At 38.3% G+C, this 25136-nt stretch overlaps 2 protein-coding genes across 20 annotated transcripts in view; both read right to left on the reverse strand.

Annotated features, from left to right (window-relative positions):
* Nucleotides 1-25136, reverse strand: part of LOC309857599 (uncharacterized protein) — a 96811-nt gene that overhangs the window by 61893 nt on the left and 9782 nt on the right. For 6 of the 19 annotated variants that reach the window (XM_082750325.1, XM_082750326.1, XM_082750319.1 and 3 more), the window contains 3 exons: nt 23791-23901; nt 17713-17875; nt 15111-15239 (listed from right to left, as the gene is read on the reverse strand). Coding sequence is in view for 13 of the 19 variants with exons in the window: in XM_082750317.1 (XP_082606443.1) it covers nt 23835-23901 (67 nt within the window). In the remaining 6 variants the exon portion in view is untranslated. The other 13 variants (XM_082750320.1, XM_082750328.1, XM_082750332.1 and 10 more) reach the window with 9 other exon arrangements.
* LOC309857591 (ligand of Numb protein X 2-like) lies at nt 1233-20838 on the reverse strand (the record flags this gene model as incomplete). Its single annotated transcript, XM_082750312.1, has 9 exons — nt 1233-2425; nt 3729-3906; nt 8011-8151; nt 13565-13764; nt 14992-15239; nt 16881-16927; nt 17713-17875; nt 18195-18260; nt 20822-20838. 9 exons carry the CDS (start codon nt 20836-20838, stop codon nt 2382-2384), a joined length of 1104 nt encoding a protein of 367 aa, XP_082606438.1. The 3' UTR covers nt 1233-2381.

Here is a 25136-nt window from a genome sequence, read left to right on the forward strand (position 1 = left end):
GGATTTTCCTCTGCCTGGAAACTACAATATGGCCTTCTGTGTGTGTCTGCAGAACATAAGAGTGATTCCTCTCTTTTCAAACTTTTGTAGAGATGATATAGGTATTTTCGTTTTTCTGAATCTTCTCCCAAAACAATGAAACAGCACAACACAAAACAAATAACTCTTTTGTCTGGTACACCGCCAGCTAAATGCAGAGAAAGACCCTCCCTTTTGAGAAAGAGCAGAGCTGCTACCCTGTGTGGTGTGCGACGTGCTGAAAAGAGCCGCCGGTACCCACAGAGCAGTGGCCCTCCCAATACCTGGTTGTGTATACTGGTCTGCACACAACACACAACCCCAGGAGTCCACAGAATAGTGACCTTGGACTGATAGACACGCTTTCGATACAGGCAGACACTCCAAATAGATTTCATTATCCCATGTACTGTTCATCTGAAATATCATTGTTTTTTGTGATTCACCTGAAAATGCTCCACCCTGGGGACAGACATGGAGGCAGAGAAGTCAGAGGACAGGGTACGCATCCAAACAAAAATCTCAAGGAACCCATGTGGGAACATGGGTCCTGGCCTGCCAGCTCCTGTCCGAGACCAGTCAGACTCCTTGTCCACCTGCGACCTGGCAGTCCTGCCCAAGACAGGCCTGCTCCCACACGGCAGGCTGGCCAAAGCCGCTAGGAGTGGGAGTCCTTCATCAATGGGGTGAGCATTTCTGGACTTCTTAGGGGAGCTGGACACCTGGAACACCAGGTAACAAGAACTAAAGGAGCGCCAGCACGGCCTGGCCACCAGCAGTGGTGTGCACATGCTCGGCTCCTGCGCCGCCGAGGAGACCACTTCTCCCCCAGTGGGACCGGGCCTTTCTGATATGCTGGGTTTCAAGTGACAGGTCAGTGTATCAGGCTGAGTACTCAAGAGGATAAATGAGTTCCCTCTGCTGGCTGAGCCCTCACCATTAGGTAGAACGGCCATGGTTTCATAGCAACCATTCCAATCTATGCCTACAGGGCCCTGAGATACGAATTCTGTTACTGTTTCAGGCCTTTTTGGTCTTTTTCACTACCACAAGGACAAGTCAGTAAGTTAGATGATAGACAAATGAATTCCATTCATCCTGGATTTTTCTGCTATTCTTTACGTGAAAGTACTTTTAAAATATCCATCACATAGCACTATACAAATGCTAGTTATTACAAATTACATCCAAATGAAGCTCGAAGTCTCAGAAACTGGCATTCTTATTGTTTATTTTTATTTAAAAAAATCAGTCATTTTCCTACTTGGCTCAGAATCAGAAAGTTTCATCTTAGTTCAGTTTTAGGATTCCTCTAAAGTGATCTAGAAACAAAGACAGTAATACACATTCTTCCAACTTCAATACCAAAGTATATACAACACTCATCAGGAGCTGAAACACTTTCATGAGCAGACAATGACCAACTACAGAATGTCCTGGTGGGTGACAGTCCCGAAGGTGGTGAGAAGACCTACTCTCAGACACCAGTGGTTTGGCTGAAAGAGTCTCTCATGTCCAATGAAAACTGAGTTTTGACATCCTGCCTTTTTAGAGAGAGTTAACAAGATTAAGAAAGGGGTTTTAGAAAAGCTTTTCAAAAGGCCCCACACTTTGACCTGTTTTTTCTGCTTAAAAATGCACACGAAGTCTAAGCATGTACACGTGTGGTAAATGACAGCTTTTCTAAAGCAAGATCATGAACATCCAAATCTCATGGCTGGTCCACTTGAGAACCTTCTTAATAGTCATGGACAGAATGGCTTTATTCATTTTTATAAACAGATACACCAAGGCTTTTTAGCTTAGTTCTTACTATTAAATTTACCTTTAATAAGGTAAAGGGTTTATTTTTTAAGAATGTTTTAATTTTTTAGAAGTTAAAAAAAAAATCTTTTTTATAAATTCATGGCCCGGAGATCAAGACCTGCGCTGAGATCCAGAGCTGGATGCTTAACCAACTGAGCCACCTAGATGCCCCTTAAACTTATCTTTTAAAATATAATAATCTAAGGGAAAAAATACCCTTTTCTTCTATAACTTGATATGCCATTGCCACTTTCATCTCTGACCAGGACCTTCCCCCTCACACCCTGGACGAATGAATGTACTGTGTTCCATACTGAGAAATGTTGTCACTACGATTATTCCATGAAACTGCTGAAACGCTGTCAGTACCTTGGAAGCCCAAGCCACATGACCCACGACGGGGACCAGCTGGAGTCCTACTCATTCTCGCTGAAGGTGCCTGGCTGCTCTTCGGTAGCCTGGGCTGCCTCCTCGACAGTCTGGACCTCAAGTGCTTTCAGGACAACAGCAGGGGACGTGGTGCTGGCTTTTAGCATTGCCATGGCCTCACTGTGACTTCAATCGTTCAAATCAATGCCATTGATATTCAGCAATATATCACCTGTCCAAAGGAATAAACAAGAAAAATGAGATGAGCTACCAAGTCATTATCTTCCCTATACATCCTGTTATTTGTAATTTTTTCACATCTCTGTCATTCTTACGATATCGAGGGAAAAATCCAATTCATGGAAAACATTCCAAAACAACTCAAAACTTTTAAGGTAATTTCATCATGTATAGGAAAAAATGTGTCTTGAGGCACTGTGATTCGACTGGAAGTCCAAGTCATTAGACCTCGTTTTCCTACTGTGCAGGACCTGGGCATGTTCATTTCTCTTCTTTGGGCTTCAGTGATTTCTATAGTTCTTTCCTGATCTTTTGCTCTTAGAAATAAATTTTTAACATATCCTGTTTTAGAGTTACACAGTTCTATAGATATAGTCCTACAGAGTTTGCTCAGCATGAATCTATCAGAATACTAAAAGAGAAGAGATCCTTGGGTCTACACAAAGAAATGAAACTTGTGATTAGAGCATCTTTTGCTTAAGGAAGAAAAAAAAGTGTTTGCTGCCCTGACAAGTAATATAATAAAAAAAAAGGGCAATGAGGATTATATAAAAGGTTAGGAAGGAAAAGATGAGTGTTCTATTTTTTAGAGGGTTTGTTCCAACATAAAATAATGCAATGATCTAAATAAACATTAGAAAATAACGGAAAGGGCGCCTGGGTGGCTCAGTGGGTTAAAGCCTCTGCCTTCAGCTCAGTTAATGATCCCAGGTCCTAGGATCGAGCCCGCATCGCGCTCTGCTCAGCCGGAAGCCTGCTTCCCCCCAACCACCCCCTGCCTGCCTCTCTGCCTACTTGTAATCTCTGCCTGTCAGATAAATAAATAAATTCTTTAAAAAAAAAAGAATGGAAACATCATCAAACTGCAGCAATTTTCCTTCCCATTAGGCGTTTTTCTTTTCTTTCTTTTTTTTTTTAAGATTTTCTTTATTTATTTGACAGACAGAGTTCACAAACGGCAGAGAGGCAGGCAGAGAGAAAGAGAGGAAGAAGCAGGCTCCCTGCTGAGCAGAGAGCCCAATGCGGGGCTCGATCCCAGAACCCTAGGACCATGACCCGAGCCGAAGGCAGAAGAAGCCTTAACCCACTGAACCACCCAGGTGCCCCCCAATAGGCGTTTTTCTAATCTTAGAGAGAGGTTTTACACTTATATTTGGAAGGGACACTTTAGAAGATTTTTAAAAAATCATATTTAATAGAACATTTGGGGAATATTTGTTACTTTTTTCAAACATGAGTTGCATGCAGGGAGAAGATGGGAAGAGTTTCACTGTTCCCAGCCCTCCCTATCTTACCTCTTTTGATGCGGCCATCACGTGCCAGACAGCCATGAGCTGGGACACTGGTTACAAGGATGGGCAGTTCACCACTCTTGCTTCCTCTGCCCCCTGCCACTGTCATTCCCAGGGACTCAGGTGGTTCCTTCTTTACAGTAATGTGTTTTTCTTGGCATGTAACACACTGGGTAAGATCCTAACACAGGAGAAGAAAATTCATTGCAAAATAAATAATACATAGCTGAAGTAAAGTAAGGAAACTGAAGGAAAAAATACCATGGCAATGATAAAGTCACTGTTAAAATCAGTTACTGAAGAAATAATACACAGTTCCTCATGGTACAAACATGACACTGAACACTGGGGATCACAATGTCAGACTTTGGACGGCTGTATTTTCATACGACTATGTATGGAACACAAAAAACTCAGGACTGTTGACATGTGGAAGTCAAAAGAGGGCCAATTCTACAAAGGTAAATAATGGACTTGAGTTTTAAGATTCTGAAGACAACCTAATTAATTTTATTTCTCTCTCTCTCCTCTATTCTTTGAGAGAAATGGTGACAGAATAGTACAAAAGTAAAGTGCGGATTTAGTTAACTGCCAGAAAAAAGCTATAGATCTATCTTCTGTTTCTTACTCATGAGAATGCTCGGTCATGAAATGGGTGCAAACTCATCTTCACAACCTTCACGGAAAGCTATAAGGATATGAAATAACTGAATTTTTGAAAAAGTTAAGGAAGAGAACAATTTTCCAACAAACTGTGTTCTCAGGAAAAAGCAATTTTTATCGATATTGATTGTTTCTATTTATGGGGACACTCCTAGAAGAAAAGGAAATTTTAAAACATCACCTTTTTTTAAATTAGAATGCTATAAAAAACAAGGTGTACCAATGCAATATTAATATTAAAATAGCAATAGTAACTAACATTTATTGAAGATTTACTATGCGTAAAGCAAATGGCTTCACATGTATTATTTCATTTTCATGGTTTCATTACATTTCATTACAATGGTCCTGAGTGTAAATCCTATGGTTGGCCCCATTTTATAAAGAAGGGAATAGCCTTATTAGAAAGGTCATGTAGGGGCGCCTGGGTGGCTCAGTGGGTTAAGCCACTGCCTTTGGCTCAGGTCATGATCTCAGAGTCCTGGGATTGAGCCCCAAATCGGGCTCTCTACTCAGCGGGGGGCCTGCTTCCTCCACTCTCTCTGCCTACTTGTGATCTCTGTCTGTCAAATAAATAAATAAAATCTTTAAAAAAAAAAAAAAGAAAGGTCATGTAATTTGCTCCAAATTATATAGCTACGCATGATCACACTGGATTTGAAGTGATTCAAGTTTAAAAAAAATACACATACACACACATACTGTATATACATAAACATTTATTCATATGTAGTTGTGTATGTTCATACAGCATGATGCTATATGCATCCACACTACAAGGGTGCTATCCCATTAAGTGTAATAATGGAAGCTCCTATCTCAAAAGGTTCCTTAACACATATACTGTAACAGCATAGTGTAGATAACAAGATAACTATTACCACGACTAACAATATCAACAGTAGAACTAGATAAATTCTTTTGCTAGAACTGTAACATTTCCTTTAGTGACACTGCTTCACAGCGGACAGGTACGACGTGTCAGTCAAGCCCTGGACCTGCAGGGGTGTCTGCTCTTCTCTGCTCCTGAAACCAACACTCTGAAATTTTCTTGAGGGCACTACTTAAATAGCCTAGAGTTCCTAGAATTTTGACCTCATAGAAAACCTGTAAACGTCCACAGGTGGTATCGTAGCATATGACATCTATGTTCGCATCCTTCAAAACTGGGCAAGACCCACGTTATTATGAAGACAATCCAGGTAAACTCAGCTGGGAGCACATTGACTTCAACGCTCCTGTCTGTCAGGTATTGAGAAGAGGTGGTTGTTTTATTCCTCCATATGGCTGAGATGTATGCATTTTAGCCAAACTTCACAGATTACTCTTGGTATAATTCATGGAAACTTCTAAGGGCTAAACACTGGATGAATGTTTCCAAGCAGGGGCCATGCAGGGGCTTAGTAATAGAGTAATGTGTGCTTTAATTTTTAACAATGATTATCCTCTGAACAGGTTGTTTTGATGAATTTGTATTTGTTTTCCCTAGGAGACCTTTATTTTTTTAAAGTAGGATTTGACATCACAAATGCTGTATGATAATGGTAAATTGCTAAATTAATGCTTAAAATTACATTTAATGTGGCTGTTCTAACAAGCAGGTTTACAGAGCACCTAGAGTAAGAATTCAGCATTGCTATTTAAAACACCACCACTTAAAATTAAGGAAGAGGAACTAGTAAAAAGAAAAATATTTGTGCCCCAAACAAACAAAAGGACATAAATCATCCTCTATATGAACGCTGAAATGGTTAAGTAGTTCTTAAAACAGTCTTAAATTTGTAGCGTTGTCTTTGAGCACCCATATTTCCACTTTCTGTAGAATTCATGGATTCAGTTACCAACTTTTGCCTTAATCATGATTCTTTAGGAATATGTATATATATGTAACTTGTAAAGCAAGGACCAGCGATATGAACAACTCCTATTCAAATTCCTTTTCGAAACAATAACTGCTTTTCGTAGTCATCATTGTGAAAGCAAAATTATAGGTTCCCTTCACACATTTCGTTTTCTGTTCAGAAATAAGATGAAGATTGTGCTTATAATTTCTTAAAAGTTTTAACTGAACAAAGACCAGTGACAAGTCTATACTTCAGCTCAGAAAACAAGATAAACCTGATGGGCCAAAAATACTTGTGCCTTTAAATGATGCTTTCTTGGGGCGCCTGGGTAGCTCAGTGTGTTGAGCCACTTTCGCTCGGGTCATGATCTTGGCTCCTGGGATCGAGTCCCGCATGGGGCTCTCTGCTCAGCGGGGAGCCTGCTTCCCTCTCTCTCTCTCTCTCTCTGCCTACCTCTCTGCCTACTTGTGATCTCTGTGTGCTAAATGAATAAATAAAATCTTAAAAATAAATAAATAAATAAATAAATAAATAAATAATGCTTTCTTGGGCTCCTGTGACATTACAGAGTTATTCTCTCAAATTATACTTACATTAAGAAGACACTTTAGGGGCGCCTGGGTGGCTCAGTGGTTGAGCCGCTGCCTTCAGCTGGGGTCATGATCCCAACACTTTAGGGGCGCCTGGGTGGCTCAGTGGTTGAGCCGCTGCCTTCAGCTGGGGTCATGATCCCAGGGTCCTGGGATCGATCCCTGCATCTGGCTCTCTGCTCAGCAGGGAGCCTCCTTCCTCCTCTCTCTCTGTCTGCCTCTCTGCCTACTTACGATCTCTGTCTGTCAAATAAATAAATAAAATCTTTAAAAAAAAAAGAAGCCACTTTAAGCTAAACATGTGTTTCTCAAGTCATTCTCCTTAAGTAAAATTAAATTGCTTTGCTAAATAAAACCTTATTTACTGGTCTACTTAAAAACTATAGGAAATAAAAACAAAAAAACAAAAAAACTATAGGAAGTTTCCAATGTGTGATTTTCACACAGTTGGTAAATAGCATCGTTGTAAAAATTCTGGCCTACTAGAAGTTGAGTTCAAATGAAAGATCAAATGAAGTAAATAATACTGAGAACACAGTAAAGTGCCACTGTTTTTTGACTTCTACTAATTTCTGCATCCAAAGTGAGACAGCATCAGAATTTTTGGCACAGATAAATGACCTAGGAATATATTACAAAAGCACTGAAATATGAAAGATGCAGCAAAAAGCTTAACATACAGGAATTTCAAATGATCTAGGGTAGTATTCCTATAAACTGTAACATAAAAAGAAATGCTTTATGTGTTTTGCATGTACCTATCAGAAAGTATGATTTGTGCTTCATATTCACATAGGGAATTCTGTTGTTGTAGGCAAACTGCCCAACCGCTAAGTATGGACTTGTTGGTCATTGTCGTTTTTTCAGTTACATAACCTCCTGTTACAACTGAATGAGCAAACCAAGATAAATCCCACTTTCAAGCAGGACCAAACAAAGAAGTCTTTCTAGAAGATCAAACACTTCTCATCAATCTGGCAGAGGGACCTTCTTACTAAGAAACCACCCCTACTGGCTGAGGAACAGATTGTACAGGGACTCTCAAGGTAGCCAAACAACATTCCACACCCCCAAACACCTGTGCTCACCTTTTCCAACAGAGTAACAGCCTTCATTTAAATCTTACCAGTTTGTCACAAGGATTCCCTGAGAGCAGATGAATGAAAACATGCAAACTCGAGGCCTCACCTTGTGTGAGCTGGGTCTGTTGTGGTACAGCGGCTGTGCATGGTGCTGGCTGCTAGTCTGAGCTCCTGTGTCCTGGACAGGGTTACCAGGCTGGGATTTCCCCAGCCTAGCAATAATTAAATCCACCCTCTGGCCACTAGCCTGGAGAAAACACACATATATAATCACCAGTCATTAATGATGCTTCTCACTTAAAAAAATTATAGGGAGGGTCATTTTCAATGCACTTATTATCGCTGTATCAGAGCCTCACCTGAGTGGGGACTGCAGGCCCCTGCTGGGGGTGGGGCAGATGAGGGAGTTCATTTCAGGAGCTAATACTTTAAAACTTCTGCAGGTAAAAGAGCCACACACAGACCTCTTGGGTAAACCTTCCCTAATCCTGGAAATACCAAGGATATAACCAAAGCAAAGCCTGGGTTCTGATCTCCCCATGATTTCTTGAAGGGTAACTGTCTTTTTATACTTCCCTCCCCTGCAAACTGGCCTTGGCACTGAGAGAAAGAGAGCAAAGAAGATAAAAGGACGAACGGATTCAAAACTGGATTACAATCCTTTGTGATTTCTGAAATAAATTCCAAGATGGCTACTTTGAGACTGATAATCAATGAAACTACGTGTAGCTCTGTTTCCACACACTACAGCTTCAAATCAAAAATAGGGATCACCTTAAACAGTCCTGAAAAGAATGATAACAAAGGTCCTGTAAAACAGGATTAGTATTTATATACATTACAAATTGTGTGCCTATATATGCCATATGTGCACTCACACATAAATATAATTTTTATTTTATTTTATTTTTTTTTAAGATTTTATTTATTTATTTGACAGACAGAGATCACAAGTAGGGAGAGAGGCAGGCAGAGAGAAAGACGGAGAAGCAGGCTCCCTGCCGAGCAGAGAGCCCGATGTGAGGCTCGATCCCAGGACCTGGAATTATGACCCGAGCTGAAGGCAGAGACTTTAACCCACTGAGCCACCCAAGCGCCCCATAAATGTAATTTTAGAGGTGATGACAGCCACGTTAAATTTAGAGGTCCATTATCTGTATTTATAGATCTAGATCTGAAACACAGATTCACATTTATTATACTTTTTAAAGCTATTTTATCTTTGCTTTTAACGTACAGGCCTGGTCTACTTGATGCTGATTCTTGGTCATGACTACAACTTTCTAAGTTTACTATCATTGCTATGGGAAAATTTGACAGCCTGCTTTCAAGAAGCTGTGCTGGAAAGTAGAACCCTCCCCCATGACTGCAGTCACTAATGTTAAGAAAGCACTCCAGTTTCAGTTCTCAAGTTGGAAAAGGAGTGAAAAACATAATTTAAAAAAAATGATTTTATGTATTTATTTGAGAGCGAAAGCGAGAGAGCAGGGTGGAGGGGCAAAGGAAGAGGGAGAAGCCAACTCCTCGCAGAGCAGAGAGCCCGATGTAGGATCTGAGCCGAGGGCAGATGCTGAACCACGGAGCCACCCAAGTGCCTCTGAGTGATAAACAATTTTAAGGCCCTATTAAAGTCACTTACTTATTCAAGTATTTCATTAAACTAGTTTTAGACAATTCTTCAAATAACTGAAAGAATAACACTTCTCATGTGACCAGAGTCTGGGGATTTGATCTAACAGGTAATTCCAAAGTAGAACGCTTACAATCCAGATATTTGAGATTCTGACACTTCCGAGTATTAGATCACACGGTGTGAGGGGTGAGAGGCCCCTCTGTGATCTCATTTCAATATTAAGAATTGTTTGCTTTACTCCTAACCCTCACCACTACCAAATACTCTATAACCAGTAATTTAGCTTTATGGGAAGACCCCTGCTCATGCAAACCTATTAACAAACAAATCCCTGATCTTTTTTGATTTCTTAAAAGACAAAATTCTGGGTGTGTGATGGAAGTGGACATATAAGCTTTAAACGATGGGCTATCGCTTGGGTTTAGGCTAACTGCCTATCTAACACTTCAGGGTTTCAAGCACAACAAAAGAATTCTGTTAAAGTCAAGATTTTTAAAATTGCAGAATGCCTAAATGACAATACCTGTATTTCATTAAAAAGTGGCATGCCCTATTGCTGGGAGTATATATTGGTATGATCGTTCTAGAGGGAAGTTTAGCAAAATGTCTTAATCTTGAAAACAAAACATTAAAGTCTGTTGACAGGGGAGTGTTTATGTAAGTTTTAGCACAACACGCCTACTATACAGCTATATCATGGTGCATCTATTTTCAGGGTAAGAAGTCCACAGCATACAGCTGACATAAAGAAAGGGTGGCCAACTCAGAATTTGCAAGCTGAGTGCATGTCTAAGTACCTACATAAATAGGTACCTATTTATTTGTAGGCATATACAGAAAAATGTTTGTAACGATGTTCTTCAAAACTTTAATGTGGGCGCCTGGGTGGCTCAGTGGGTTAAGCCGCTGCCTTCGGCTCAGGTCATGATCTCAGGGTCCTGGGATCGAGTCCCGCATTGGGCTCTCTGCTCAGCAGGGAGCCTGCTTCCCTCTCTCTCTCTGCCTGCCTTTCCATCTACTTGTGATTTCTCTCTGTCAAATAAATGAATAAAATATTAAAAAAAAAAAAAACTTTAATGTCACTATCTTATGGACTTTAGGCTGACAGTGATTTTGACTTCCTTCTTCATTTTCTGTATTTTGCCTTCCTTAGTCTCCTTTTCAGACATGGAATACATGTTATTCTCAGAATCCAAAACATTAAGATGTTTTACACAAAGAAACAACTTGAGCAATATATTATATTTGGTATCATATATAAGTATCTGTATTCAATTTTTTTTAAACCTCAAGTCTGGGACAAGAGACCAACGCCTGAATCTCCCTCCTAATGCAAGATGGCTACTGGGTGTGTGTGTTCCCATAGTTATAATGAACCAAACATTTGTGAAAAGGAGTAATGAAATGGGATTTAAATTTGGGTTTTCTTACACAGTACTTAAATCTTCATTGTTAATTCTGTTTACTATACACATTTCCCAGTGACAATCAACCTACTTTAATTCCTGATGCTAGATTATGTTACTGCTTGGTTTCCTTTATGTCAGAGTGTTTTCTTGTGCTTACTTAAAACAAAACAAAACAAAACAAAATAAAACACCATACACATCTTTGTTTTACCCCTATCACTGTAGGAGATACCCATATCATTAAATGCTCTGGTAGGTTATAGAACCGGAAGGTCTGGCCTGGATTATTTTCTACTTTTTCTATCTTATTTTTTAAAAAAAATTTTTAAAGCTGTTTTCTTTTTTTAAAGATTTTATTTATTATGTATTTATTTATTTATTTGACAGAGAGCAAGAGAAGGAACACAAGCAGAGGGAGTGGGAGAGGGAGAAGCAGATTCCTGGCTGAGCAGAGAGCCCCGATGTAAAACTGGATGCCAGCACCCTGGGATCATGCCTGACCGAAGGCAGATGCTTAATGACTGAGCCACCCAGGTGCCCCTCTACTTTACCTACTTTAATGTTCTTATTGAAAATTTTTTTTCTCTAATAATAACCATCTTTACTTCACAGGGATACTGTAAGAACACAAGTTATAATGTGATTGAAATGCTCTTAATGCTAGCTATGGTAGGATCAGAAACTGGATTTTACATAAGCTGGATTAGTTATGCTTCCTGTATTCTCCTATTGCCTCTTCAGATTTAGTCAAGAAAAAAACACTGGAAGTTCAGTCTGTGTCAGCCAGGCCAAGTGCAATGAAGGAGGGGTTTTGGGCCCAAGTGTCGAAGTGGAAATCACAAACTACAAGAGGCAGAATACAGATGGGCGTGGAAACCAAAGCCAGGAACCCCCAGTGGAAAGGTCAATCCTTGCTGCTCTTGGAGCCTAGTTTGTCTGTCTTCCCCTCTGGACATTTCTCTTGAAGAACTAAAAATCCTAGAGGTTCTAAGTTTGGTTTTAATGAAGAAGACAGCTATTCCCAACAGGATATCATAACCAAATCCACTCTTTTATTGACTCAGCAAGTATGTCCTGGGTATCGACTCCAGGCACAGCTCTGTGAGAAGCCTGTCCCAGAGTACGTAATAATGGTGGCTCCCATCCCCAAAGGAAGACACTGCATTTGAATAACTCTCTGTGACCAATTATGCATTAAGTGGTGAAGAGAAGGAATGTCTTCAGTACTTAGTGTGAGAAGAGGTCTGAATGGGTGAAAATGGCAGGGCAGGGCTTTCTGGATGAAGGTGGGGAAGCTGTAGCACAATGGGGACAGGCTGGAACGTGGAGGGAAGCAAGGAGACTGTTATGTCTGGCTTTTCTGCTACATTATACATTCTATGAGGGCAGGGGTTGCTTTTAGCTCTTAATTATACCCTCAGCACTGACCACCATGCCTATGATGTTTCAGTAATACACCGATGGCTACAGCTGAAAGAAAAAGCAAGGGTGAAGGCTGAAGGGACAGGTTGTGTAAGAGTCCACAGAGGACCCGGACTGTTAGATTAATCAGTATGGACTTGATTCTCTGGTCCAATCTTCCCAGGGAAATCAGAGTCACAGATGAATTAACCTGACAATGGTCGTACCAGATTTCAGAGCAGAGTAGGAAGGCGGGGTATTGATTCTACTGGGTTAGACGTGAAGCAGTGAAGGCACAGACCAGAGAGGTGGCAAGGAAAAGGGAAGGGGTGAATACCAACAGACCGTGGGGAAGGACCCAGCAGTGAAATTGAGGAGGCAAGAATCCTTGAGCTTGGGTTCCTAGAAGACATCTTTTCTCATTCATGCCTATTTCTTCTCTCCTAAATATCCATTCTTTTAGCTTCAAGTACCACTTACACTAGTATGGGTCATATATCCAGGTCAATTTTCACATACACTCTAGAATTCACATGAACAGTGGAATTCTGGCCATCTCATGCTCATCAGTATGCCCTCTAACACAATATCATCTTGCCCAAAGCTAGTTCGTTTGTTGGAGTAGCTATTTCTCTTTAAAGAGAAGAGGGAGAGGGTAGCACCAAGGATTAGTGCAGAGTCAGGCTGTTTGTGGACAAGAGTGCATTTGAGAACCAACAAGAGGTGGTCATGATTTCTGAATTCTATCTTAAATTCAATGCTATAAGTTTTAAGTAACTTGTGCTGTGTGACCTGTCTTTTCTAGAGTATAGTAATCCATGTAGAGAAGGATGAATCAGACAACGAAGGTAACTGATGGATGGTACCCTGGGACTAAGGATATAGACAATGGGACAAGAGAATTTAACAGTGAAGGTGGCCCCGAAATAGCCAACCATGGAGTACAAGCCAGGAGGAATCCAGCTGGCCTGGAGAGCCACGCACTGAGGCACATGTGGGATCAAATTTAAGATGGGGGTAAAAATACATTCCATGAGTTTGGGGGAAATCGGAGAAATTACAGATAAATTCTGATCTGTTTTTGCATAAAAAAAAAAACAGTAAAACTTACCTTTTTATGAGTCAGATTCCACAGTACCATAATTTCCTAAGTTTTAAATTGATGAATAAGAGCAAAAAAAGAGGCAAGTTAACAAAATAATTTAAAAAATTGATACCTGAAGAATAGGGTCTCCAGCAAGAAGTCTTCCATCTTTGGCGATCACCCCATGCCGACAGACTTCCTGGATAACAAGGTTGATCAGTGGCCTTTCATTGCCTCCCACAATGCTAATTCCTAGCTGAATATAAGGATCAGCCCGGTGAATTTCAATTGTGGTAATAATGCATTCCGGAAAACTAACCGGCTGCTGCGTAGCTGCCAAGTTAAAAATGAGAGGGAGAAAAATAGAAAGAAAAACGTTTTATATTTTGATTATCTTCACGTAAGTTATCGTCTATCATTAGTGATGACCTTATGTTAATAGATGATTCATAACAAAGCAATACCACGGGATAAGAAAAACAGAATGACCAAAACACCAATAGATAAGATTAGCAAAACACTTCCTCTTCGAAAGGTGAATAATCAACAAATAACTACTATGCATCAGATCACTAGGGACCACATAGTGATCTGATAAAGAAATATATAGACAATATCATCTTGTCCTAATTGATCAGAGAAACTCTGACCCATGAAACAGCTGTAAACAGTGCAAGACAGTATATATGAAATAAAAAAGACAAACTCTGTGACATACAATCACCGTAGTGGTTGACAAAATAACCACATTAAGCAAGAAGAGGAGGGTCTTGATCTGAGCAGTAGGAGATAGAAGAATTGTTATAGCCATGGCTGGGAAAAATGGGATTTGTAGAAAAATTGGAATTTTCATAAGAGATAAACCTATTTAAAAGTAAGACAAAGGGCCAACTACAAAGATATGCCCAAGATCTAGGACTAGAGGTTTTCTGCCTGTTTCCTGGTGGGTCATGTAGACAGATCAGTGGCTGCTACCAGAGGACAGCAATAGTCAGACACATGGCCTTGGAAGTCAGATACATATATAGCGATTTCGTGGCTCTCAGACTTTGACCAATGACTCCCTGACTAAATTTCCTCATCATTAAAAAAAAGCCAGTATTGGTACAAGCATTTAATAAGTTAATATATGTAAAGTGCTTGGCACAGTGCTGACACAGAATAAGCACATAGGCTGAGGTATTATTTTTGTTCTTCTTGATGCTGTGGATTTCTTAGTCAAGAAGCAATAGGCTTCAACACAAAGAAACAAAAGAAGCCTGCTGATGACCAGTGAATTTGTGGACTACAACAGAAGAGGGGGAGGGGGAAGCATAAGCCTCAAAGTAAGACTCGCTTTCTGTTTCTAAACGGCAAACTGTTAAGACTTGTACACTTAAAGGGTGAATATGTGATACGTGAAGCATATCTCAGTAAAATTATTTGTTGAAGAGGAAAAACAACAACAACAAGAACAACAACAACACCCCATGGAGGGAAAGTAATAGGGAGTACTGAGAAGAAAGGAAATATCTGATTTGAAAACAGATGAAAAGCAAAAGCAAGGTGAAGAGCACATACTGTCAGTGGCCGTGTTCTCCTCCAAGGCGGGGTTGTCCAGGCCAGGCTCCTCAGGCCACGGGGGCAGAGACGCTGATATCAAGCTGCGCTCAGCAGGTTCTGTGCCTGTCCCTGAACAGTCCGTTTCGAGGGATAAAGTACCTGGAAGATCTATTACAGTGGTTCCATTTTCATTCTCAATCTCTGTCTGAGCTTTATCAGTTTTCCTCCTTTCTAGGGCAAGTCTCCGATGAGAAGCTCCAGGACATCTAGAGAGAGAGCATTAGGGGGTTCCCAGATGATTTGAAAGGAAAAATGATAGACAGCTTGTGCCCTAACAACAGAATAGCCACTGCTTCATTGCCAAACTCACCTAGAGGTAATCCACAAGTGGTATGTAATTCTGATTTTAACCTCTGCTCAAACTAAGTTCCTACCACACTGTGTAGCAAACTTAAAACAGGCGTTGGCATAAATAGTGGCTTCGTGCATGTGTCAAAAAATACTTCAATAAAAACCTGTATTCGGATACATACTAGTCCCAGAAATACACCAGCACAGTTGACGGTACCCTGCAAATACTATTCTGAGATCCTGATTGCATAACCCCCTTTTCACAGGGATGGCTTAACTCCTTAACAGGAGTGGAAACAGCAGTCTTCTTCCACAATGTGCTCCTGCATCCAGACTTGGACCCTGAGTGACACTGTTCCTTTACAATCTCAGGGCCAAGGGTACACATTCATTAATTAGTGAGAAGCAATACATGTGAGGCTCTGCCACTTACAGAAAAGCAGAGCAAAGGCTCAAGAGGCTGCGTATGGTGGGTGGTGGTCTTATGTCTAGGACTGCAGACTACATTCAATGATAGTGTTTTTTAAAATCTCAAATTTCATGAAAAATCAAGTATAGGATAAATTTATTGAAAACTGGAAGCTATCCCTTAGCTGTAAAAGTAATGAATTTCCCCTCACAAACTAAAGATAAGTTGTGGGTTTCAATTTCTTGCAAAAGATTGCTATGGAATTTCTTTATTCAGCTTTTTCTCATTCCCGGTTTCCTCATCACCTTATTAAGAAAGAGGACAAAGGATTTCCCTTCTGCACTGTTGTGCCGCACTCCAGGAAATGTTCCTGCAAGGACCTGACAAGTAACTTGGAATATTGTATCACTGAGAAAAACGATTTTTGTCAAGTAAGTAGATTGCATGAGAAATGCATTTTAAAACTATTTCATTCAATTAAAAAATGGTGACAAAAAGTGGATCATAAAACAATACTTGAGACTAAAACTATAGGGAAAGATTCAATTCCCCAAATGCATATCACACACTGGTATCCATGTGCGTTAACAGCCAGTCTTCGATGTAGAAACAGACTAAAAACAGGGTTTGGGAAGGAAACATAAGCAGAATGTACACAGCTGGGAAAGAGCCTAGCTAACAACTAAAAAATCCTACAAACTAAGTAACTGTAAAGCCCCTCTTATCTTATCCAAGAATAAATTTTTTTTTCTGTTCTTTCTTTCTTTTTTTTTTTTTTTTTTTTGTCAGAGAGAGTGAGCACAGGCAGAGGCAGAAAAAGAAGCAGGCCTGCTGCTGAGCAAGGAGCCAGATGTGGGACTCAATCCCAGGACTCTGGGATCATGACCCGAGTGGAAGACAGCCTCTTAACCAACTGAGCCAACCAGGTGTCCCCATGAATAAATTTAAAACTGGATCCCTGAAGTTGTTAGGTAAAGAACCAGGTATACTTACATCCCAATGGGATAGCAAATTGCTAAGAGGGACTAAAGACAGGTATTTTGTGTGATATCACAGAGAACTATGGAAGAACGCATTCATCTAGCACTCAGGAAGGTTACATAGGACTACGCAACACCCACCTTTAAACAGATGGGGAGCAGGGTACACAGAGACGGAACAAGTAGCCAGGAGGAGACGATGAAAGACTTCAAACTACACAAGGGAGGCAAGAGTGTCAATAAAGAAAAAACGACATAGATTATAGCATAGAAAGAAAAAACAAGTACATATGAATGGCAAAATCATGAGCCTCATTAACATTTATAACTAAGACATAAGAATGGCAAGTCATCAGAATTTTTAATAGTTAAAAAGCTTAATATGGTTTTTATTTAATGGATGACAGATTTTTAAAAACATATTTTTCTGCCTTGCTTGCATGATATAGCAATTTAGCCAGCAAGTACTCTTAGGAAACAAACTAGTTAAGAGTATCAGCTCTCCCACTTATTGACAACCTCTTCCATTTATTAACAACCTCTCTGCCCATATTCTTCTTTATATAACAAAGATAAGACGGCCTAACTCATAGAGCTGTCATGAAAACTAAATTGCTTAAAATACTGCCTCATAAATAATCAGAACTCAATACAAACTAGTGACTACTAGTATCATAGCAACTTAAAAGTACTCAAGCTAGGGCTCCTGGGTGTCAGTTGGTCAAGCGACTGCCTTCGGCTCAGGTCATGATCCTGAAACTCAAGACTGAGTCCTGCAACTCACTCCCTGCTCAGCAAGGGGTCAGCTTCTCCCTTTGACCCTCCCCCCTCTCATGCTCTCTTTCTCTCTCTCTCAAATAAATAAAATCTTTTTTTAAAAAGCAAACATGCTATACAGTTTTCTTACAGTACATCTGTATCAAGTCTTATAACCAATAAGACTTAAATAAAACGAAACAAAACAAAACCCTACAAGAAAATTACTTTAAGTTAGTTTACCTGAGCAGTTTCTGTTTTCAACTTGTCAATACTGAGGGTGTTCCTCTGTAATCCACTGGCAGCCAGTGACAGAGTTTTAATATCTTCTTGTACTTTAAGCATGGCTTTTGAAGACATTCTACTAATTTCTTCTTGTACCTGTTTCTGTTCCTTCACAAATTTCCTAAAAAGATACATAAAACTGAATTCCAAAAAAATACACCTTTGGTTTTCTATAGGAAAAAGTATATTTACTATAGGCTGGTCAGAGTCCTAGTGTTTTTTAAAAAGGAAATATTAAAAATTCATCCACAGTTCACATGCTTTTTTCAGACTGACAATAAAAGAATTTTAATTCCCATTATTCTGCTTTGTTTATAAAAATATTAAAATTTTTACCAACACCCAAGTTAAAATGTTTAAGAGGAAGAAGAGATGTTCCCCTTAAAATAGATTCTAACATTCTTCAACATGATATATCTAATTACATTTGACACACTTACTGGAGGTTTTCAACATCCTGGCAGATGACAGGAAGGAGATTTTCATCCTTCAGTGCTTTACTATCCCTGAGAAAAATGCAACAGATAGATTAAAGCCATTGAGGTTCTAAAAAGCTGACAGCTGAGTTCCACTACATAAGTGTTAAAGGGGAGAAGGTAAAACAAATATTCCCCATTTATAGCTCTTATGGTTGATTTCAAATCTCTTTATAAAAAAAATGTTGTTTCCTGACCTTTAAAATAGCTTTAACAATTCATCTGACAGGGAGTTCTCTTCTAAAAGGACTGGCATCTATCAGAAGTACACATAAATGCATCTGACCAAATGTTTAAGAAAAAAAATTAGAAAATACAAGAGATTAAATATTGAACTAAGTTCCCCTGGCTCAAAAACTCTATGACTGACCTTTTATTTCAATCAAAAATATTAAAGCATTCATTAAAGAAAGTCTACAAACTTCTCATAATAGAGATTCTCATTATATTTTACTTGATTTTTAGAATTTCAATTTATTCTTCAACAAAATAAAACCTATGGATAGACTAAGGGAATCATAAATATTTAATGAGAAAAGGAAGAGGTGAAATGTGGCATGCTGTAATGGAATTATGAGTTAAAATTCAGTCACAGATCTGCTACTACTTCCTTGATAGAACCTGAAGCAAACCTCAGTCTCCTACAGCTTTCTCATTTATGCAATAGGGCTAAAGTATACAGAAGATATTTTGGAGGCATGAACTTGATCATTTATTTACAAATGTTTTATCTAATGTAATACAAATTAGGTGAGAAAATGTAAGTGCTAGTAAAAATAATGATCTTCAAACCTATCTGATGTATATTATAGATAGAGGCTTTTCTCCCTCTTCATCATTACAAAATAAATGGGACTGGTATAGTAGTTTATATAGAAAAGGTATATATACCTAAAACTGAGCATAAAGTATTCCAGAAAGCATTGGTTATAAACTTTCTTAATGACTAAAAATTAAAGATCTGACCTTCCAAAATCTTCCCAGAGCATATGTTTATTATTTTACTTTAGACAAAAACTGATTTAAAGAATTTTTCTTCTAAATGTCTATATAGTTTCTTTTACTTCAGATGAGACCACCTGCCTATAAATTAACAAATAAAATTCTTCAAATAAAATACTTTAAAAGTTAAATTGTAAACCTACTCTGGTCTTGTTCCTGTTTTATCACCTAGAAAATTCAATAAGCTTTATGTAAAAACAGGTCATTTAACAATGTATTCCAAATTCAAGTTTTAATTTAACACAAACTTAGGTATAAACAGAAACTTCTAAGCATTTTTCGGACAGCCTCGTAGACATCATATGAGGTCACTTGTCACAAACTCCAAACAACATACTATGGGGACATGTTTGTATACACATAAACAGATAATTACCTAGCTATTTGTATCTATTTCTTTCAAGGGAGAGATTCTTCCTCTTTCAACTATCTTCTATGAAAAATATTCTTCCTAGCACAGTTGACCTCCTGCAAGTTCTACTGGATGCTTTCTTAGATTCTATCAGTTTAGAATACTAAAATATGTCAGACTACCCGGATGTCTCTAAATATTTTACAAAAGCAGCAATTTTTTAAGATGATGTTTTTAATGTGTGCAGATAGATCAACAGCTTTCTCATGAACACTTATTTAGTGGTTATCATTATTAGTGTATGTCTAAAAGTAGAAAGGTAAAAATGCTCCGTCAGCAAAATGCAGTGACTCACTTTCTGCTTTTTTAGAATTTACTTCACACTGCAAAATAAGACCTGCTTAATGAAGGAAATACAGGAACACACAAAACTTCATCCCATCAGAGAACCTTAATGGTTCCTCTTTCAACCTCTTTTGGCACTTACACACACATTTTTAAACATGATCGGGATGACCATAAGTTATGTGCACATATTTTTTCAGGATGTTGAAATTAAGTATTTTTCATGTCACTTAACATCGTTTTAAATGACCACAGAATACTAATGACATAGCTGTATCAGAAACTTTATGCCCAACCCTCTTCTTAACATATACACCTTTACTATATAAACAATGCTGCTACAGTCAATGCCTTTATCTCCAAATACTTGTGCATGACTTTATTTGTATTCCACAAAAAGAGGAATTTATAGGTCAAAGATTACATCAAGGAAAACCTACGTATTATCAACTGATCCTTTAAAACAACTGTTCCAATTTAACTTCCCACCTACTACGAATAAGTAATTTTTCCGTCACACCCTCAACAACAATGGACATTTTTCTGAAACAATCACTGCCAGTACATAGGTGAGAAATGCCACTTCACTATCATCTAAATTCATATTTCTGACAGTACTAAGTAAAACATTTCAAATATTAATTAGACAAGTCTATTTCTCCTTGAGGGCATGGTCTATTCAGGCTATTTGAGGTATATCCGAGGTATGTTTCTCACTGACTTCTCAGAGCTATTTCAACATTAAGCATATTAATTATCTCATACATATACTTTATGTGTCTATTTCTAAAATGAGACCTTGATTTCAAGATACATCTCAATTTCGGATGTTAAAATGTGAAGAAAAAAAGCATCGAAACAGCAAGTATTTTACTTCCAACCTGTCCTTTACCTTTTGCCTTTGTCCATAGGGTTTCTTTTGTTTACCTTTTTAATCTAACTACAATTTATTTTTCCTTGCTTTGTATGTTGATATTTCTCTTTCATAGTTTAACATTTCTGAAATTGATATCCATGTTCTACCGATGCAAGCCTTTGACTGGGTGAGACACAGTAAGATAAAGGAGGAATTTAATTTTTATCCCACAGACTTCAACTTTTTTATTCATTAGCGTCCTATTTTGCTCTCTCTTTGATATTCCATTTTTATTATATTTACAGAAGTCTCTATACACACAAACCTGCGTATAGAAAACTTAGGCCTGTTTTTGGCCGACCGTGGGACCTTACTAGTCCATCTAGCTTGGCATCTGTAATACCTGTGGACTGCTGTCAAAGCTCACTGTCAGCACTCCACCTCTGTTCCTGCCCTCCTGCACATTATCTTCCACATGGCTGCCAGAATGCTCTTCTTCAATCACGTATCTCATGTCATATTATTCACATCAAAACCCTAGTGGGTCTCAACTGTCCTCCGTCTAATTACAAAACTCTTTAAGATGACATACACGGCCCTTCCCTTTATGACATCTGGAATCTGATCTTCCCATGCTGCAGCTCGCCGGTTTTCCAGCAGTTCTTCAAAAGAGTAAAGATCATCCTTGTCTCTAGATCTTACTCCATGCTGCCCCCACTTATAGACCACTGCTTCCTACCCCGCTTCATCTATCAAACCCAATACAGCAGGTCCAGGCTAACTGATGCAGCTGCTAGGGAAACAGAGAAATCCTTTAGATTAATAAACAACCCCTGGACACGTATAGCAGGTTAAAAGGAACTGGATGTGCTATATCAGGTCATGTGCACTTATTCTACATACTCCTTTGGTTCAAATCTGAGGCACAACGCAAGAGGAAGACAATGGGGGAAGGTGGAGTGGCATGGGGGGGAGGGCACGAAGGGAGATTAACTCCTTATATTTCTCTTACTCCTTTGCCTCAATCAAGTCTTTCACGTGGAGCCTAAAAGCAATTACAATAAAGAGAGAACCAGTTTCATAATTAAAATCAAAGTAGTTCAAGGGTACCAGATTGCTTCAGCTGATTAAAAAATAAGCTGCTAAAATATCTAAGATAATTCCTTCTAATTTTGATGCGGCTACAAAGAAAACTAAGTAAAAACAAGAGACAGACCCCTATGTTTAAAAATCAATTTTCGGGGCGCCTGAGTGGCTCAGTTGTTAAGCATCTGCCTTCAGCTCAGGTCATGATCCAGGGTCCTGGGATCAAGCCCTGCATCAGGCTCCTGGCTCAGTAGGAAGCCTGCTTCTCCCTCTCGCACTCCCCACTTGTATTCCCTCTCTAGCTGTCTCTTCTTCTCTGTCAAATAAAATTAAAAAAAAAAGTAAAATAAAATAAAAATCAAATTTCATTCAAAGTTATCCTAAATTTTCTAAGTTTAAAAGGATTTTAGGATAGCCAGCTTTTAAAACAGTACGTCACCTAGAATCGTCTACATAATAAAAACCACATCCAAATAAAAAATTCCTACACAGATATATGGACTCCTTCATCTGTTACTCACTCTAAGTTCTTCAGAGGATTCAATGCAATACATGAAACATGCTTTCATCAGAGGCAGATGAGGCAATGCAAGACAAAACAAAAATCATGCACAGGGAATCGACAAAACAAAAAATCATGCACAGGGAATCAACAAAACTAAAACATCTTTCAAAATGAATCTGGATTGGTAATTTTTTAACAAGAATATTCAGCATTGCAAGAGCACAGGAAGAACGGCATTTTCATACTGGCTGGTGGGTAATCAATTGGTAAACTCTTTCTAGAAAGTAATTTTACAATATTTACCAAGAGTCTCCAAAACTCTCCCCTCTCTTTAAGCCAGTGATTCAGTTTCTAGGTTGTCTTTAAAAAATAATAAAAAAATATAAATGAAAATTTATAAGAAAAACAAACACATAGAGAGCATTTATTATGTGCCTGGCTCTACTGAAGTCTTATAAACTGTAATCCTTGGACCAACAATGTCAAGTAGTTACTGTTCTTTTCCCCCACTTTACAGATAAAGAAACTAAACACAGAGGGATAAATAACTTGAACAAGGTCGCAGAGCTTATCAACAGTGGAGGGGATCTGAAGCCAGATTTCAGCTCAAGTCTATCCCCTTAAGCTACAATGCCACATTGCCTCTCCCCATAAAGATGCTCAATATGTTGATACTTCCTAGAATATACGAACTGAATACAAACACTAATAATGGAAGGACGGCTGATTAATGATGTATCGATTCATAAAGCTGACTTAAGCAGCAATAAAACACTCCTAAAGAATTAATGAACTGACAAATACTGGTGATATAACATATGAGAAAGAACAGGTTACAAAGCAATACAGTTGACCTTTGAACAATGCAGGGATTAAGGGTCCTAAACACCCAGGCAGTTGAAAATCTACACATAATTTGACTCCTCAAAATCTTTACTAATAGCTTCCTGCTGACCAGAATGTTTACTGACAATATAAAGTCTATTCACGCACACTTTGTATGTGATATGAACTACATACTGCAGTCTTACAATAAAGTAAGATAGAGAAAAGAAAATATTAAGAAAATCGTAAGGAAAACACATTTACAGGACTCCACTTTTACTGGAAAAAATTCACATATAAGTGGACCTAACCAGTTCAAAGCATGTGTTCAAGTATCAACTTATATACCATACATGTGTTCATGATCCGAACTTAAGAACATATATTCATACACACACTGATAGCTACATAACCGTATGCATAAACAAAACTCAGTTTTCTATGAAAATAAAATCTTAAACACATAATACACAAAAAATTTGTGAGATATAAAGTAAATGTAAAAGTAAAAACTTTACTACTGAACATGTAACTAAAAATCTTACTGACATAGAAATTTAACTTACTGTTAGAACAGAACATTACTTACTCTTTTTATCTGATGAGGTACGAAAATCTATACCACCAAGACCTTCATTGCCTGCAGTTGAAGTAGCTGCTGTGGTTCCCAAAGTCAAGCCTAAAGCATTCTGTCCAAGTCCTACAAACAAACCAAATATAATTTACAAAGTCTTTACAATGATTTTCCCTCAATGGACAAAATTCTCAAATGCTTTCAAGCTGGATCCCATTTTTCTTCAAAATTGCTTTAAGCAAATAACATGGAATAAGTCTAAAGCTGGGATTTAATGGTGTATGTAGTCTGGATAATATAATTTTAACTTCTTTACGTTTTAGGTAATTTTTTAAAGTGTAGACACACAATGTCACATTAGTGTACAACAGTGACTTGAAAACTCTATACATGCTATGTTCGCCACAAGTGTCACTACCCTATCTGTCACCATACAACCTAATTACAATACCACGGATTATATCCATCCCTGTGACTGATTCCATAACTGGAAGGTTGTACCAACTCCCCGTCAGCCATTTTGCCTGTCCTCCCTACCCTTTCGGGCAACCATCAGTTCTCTGTATTTATGGGTCTATTAATTTTTCTTTACTAAAAAGGTCAGAGTTTATCTGTTAATTCAAAAAATGTGAACATACTACTTGTTTTTTTTAAATCCTCCTGAAAAAGCAGTTTTAGTTTGTATATTTCCAGGTAAATACTTCTTGTCCTCTAGTCATGCTTTGTAATTGGATACTTTTTAAATTATCAAGTATTAGATGTGTTAATTAACTTGATGGGCATTTACAATGTGCATGTATATATGAAATCACTATGCTCTACACTTTAAATATCTTACACTTTTACTTCTCAATTATACCTCAGGAAAGCTGGTAACAGATAAATAAATTAATAATAATAATAATAATAATAATAATAAAATAATACGGTAATGATTTATAAGATTTCAGCAAATCTTATAAATCTTATAAAGCAAATAGTTTCATTATTCATGAAATCTAAAGAACTGAGAGTTAGAAGCCTTACAGTTCAAACATCAAATTTCATACTCCCAAGCTTTTTAAAAAAAAATTTAATGAAAGAAATAGACTTCATTTATTTAAATCCTACCTCACTGACAAAAGGAATTGAAGGGGCTAAACTACAGTTAATCTTAAGTCATGAAGGTATGCTTGTAAAACAACTAGCAAAATTTTAAAGACCACGCATTGTTAAATCATCTAAGTCCATGCATTACCAAGCTCACATAACTGTGGTTCTTTTTGGACAGATGCTATTTACTTTAAACAGAGGAAACAGTAGAGGTACTGAATAAAAGCAGGGGATATATGAAGAGTGGATTTAAATACTAACAATGTGTG

Source organism: Mustela nivalis, assembly GCF_964662115.1.
Source record: "Mustela nivalis genome assembly, contig: HAP1_SCAFFOLD_934, whole genome shotgun sequence".
Classification (NCBI taxonomy): domain Eukaryota; kingdom Metazoa; phylum Chordata; class Mammalia; order Carnivora; family Mustelidae; genus Mustela; species Mustela nivalis.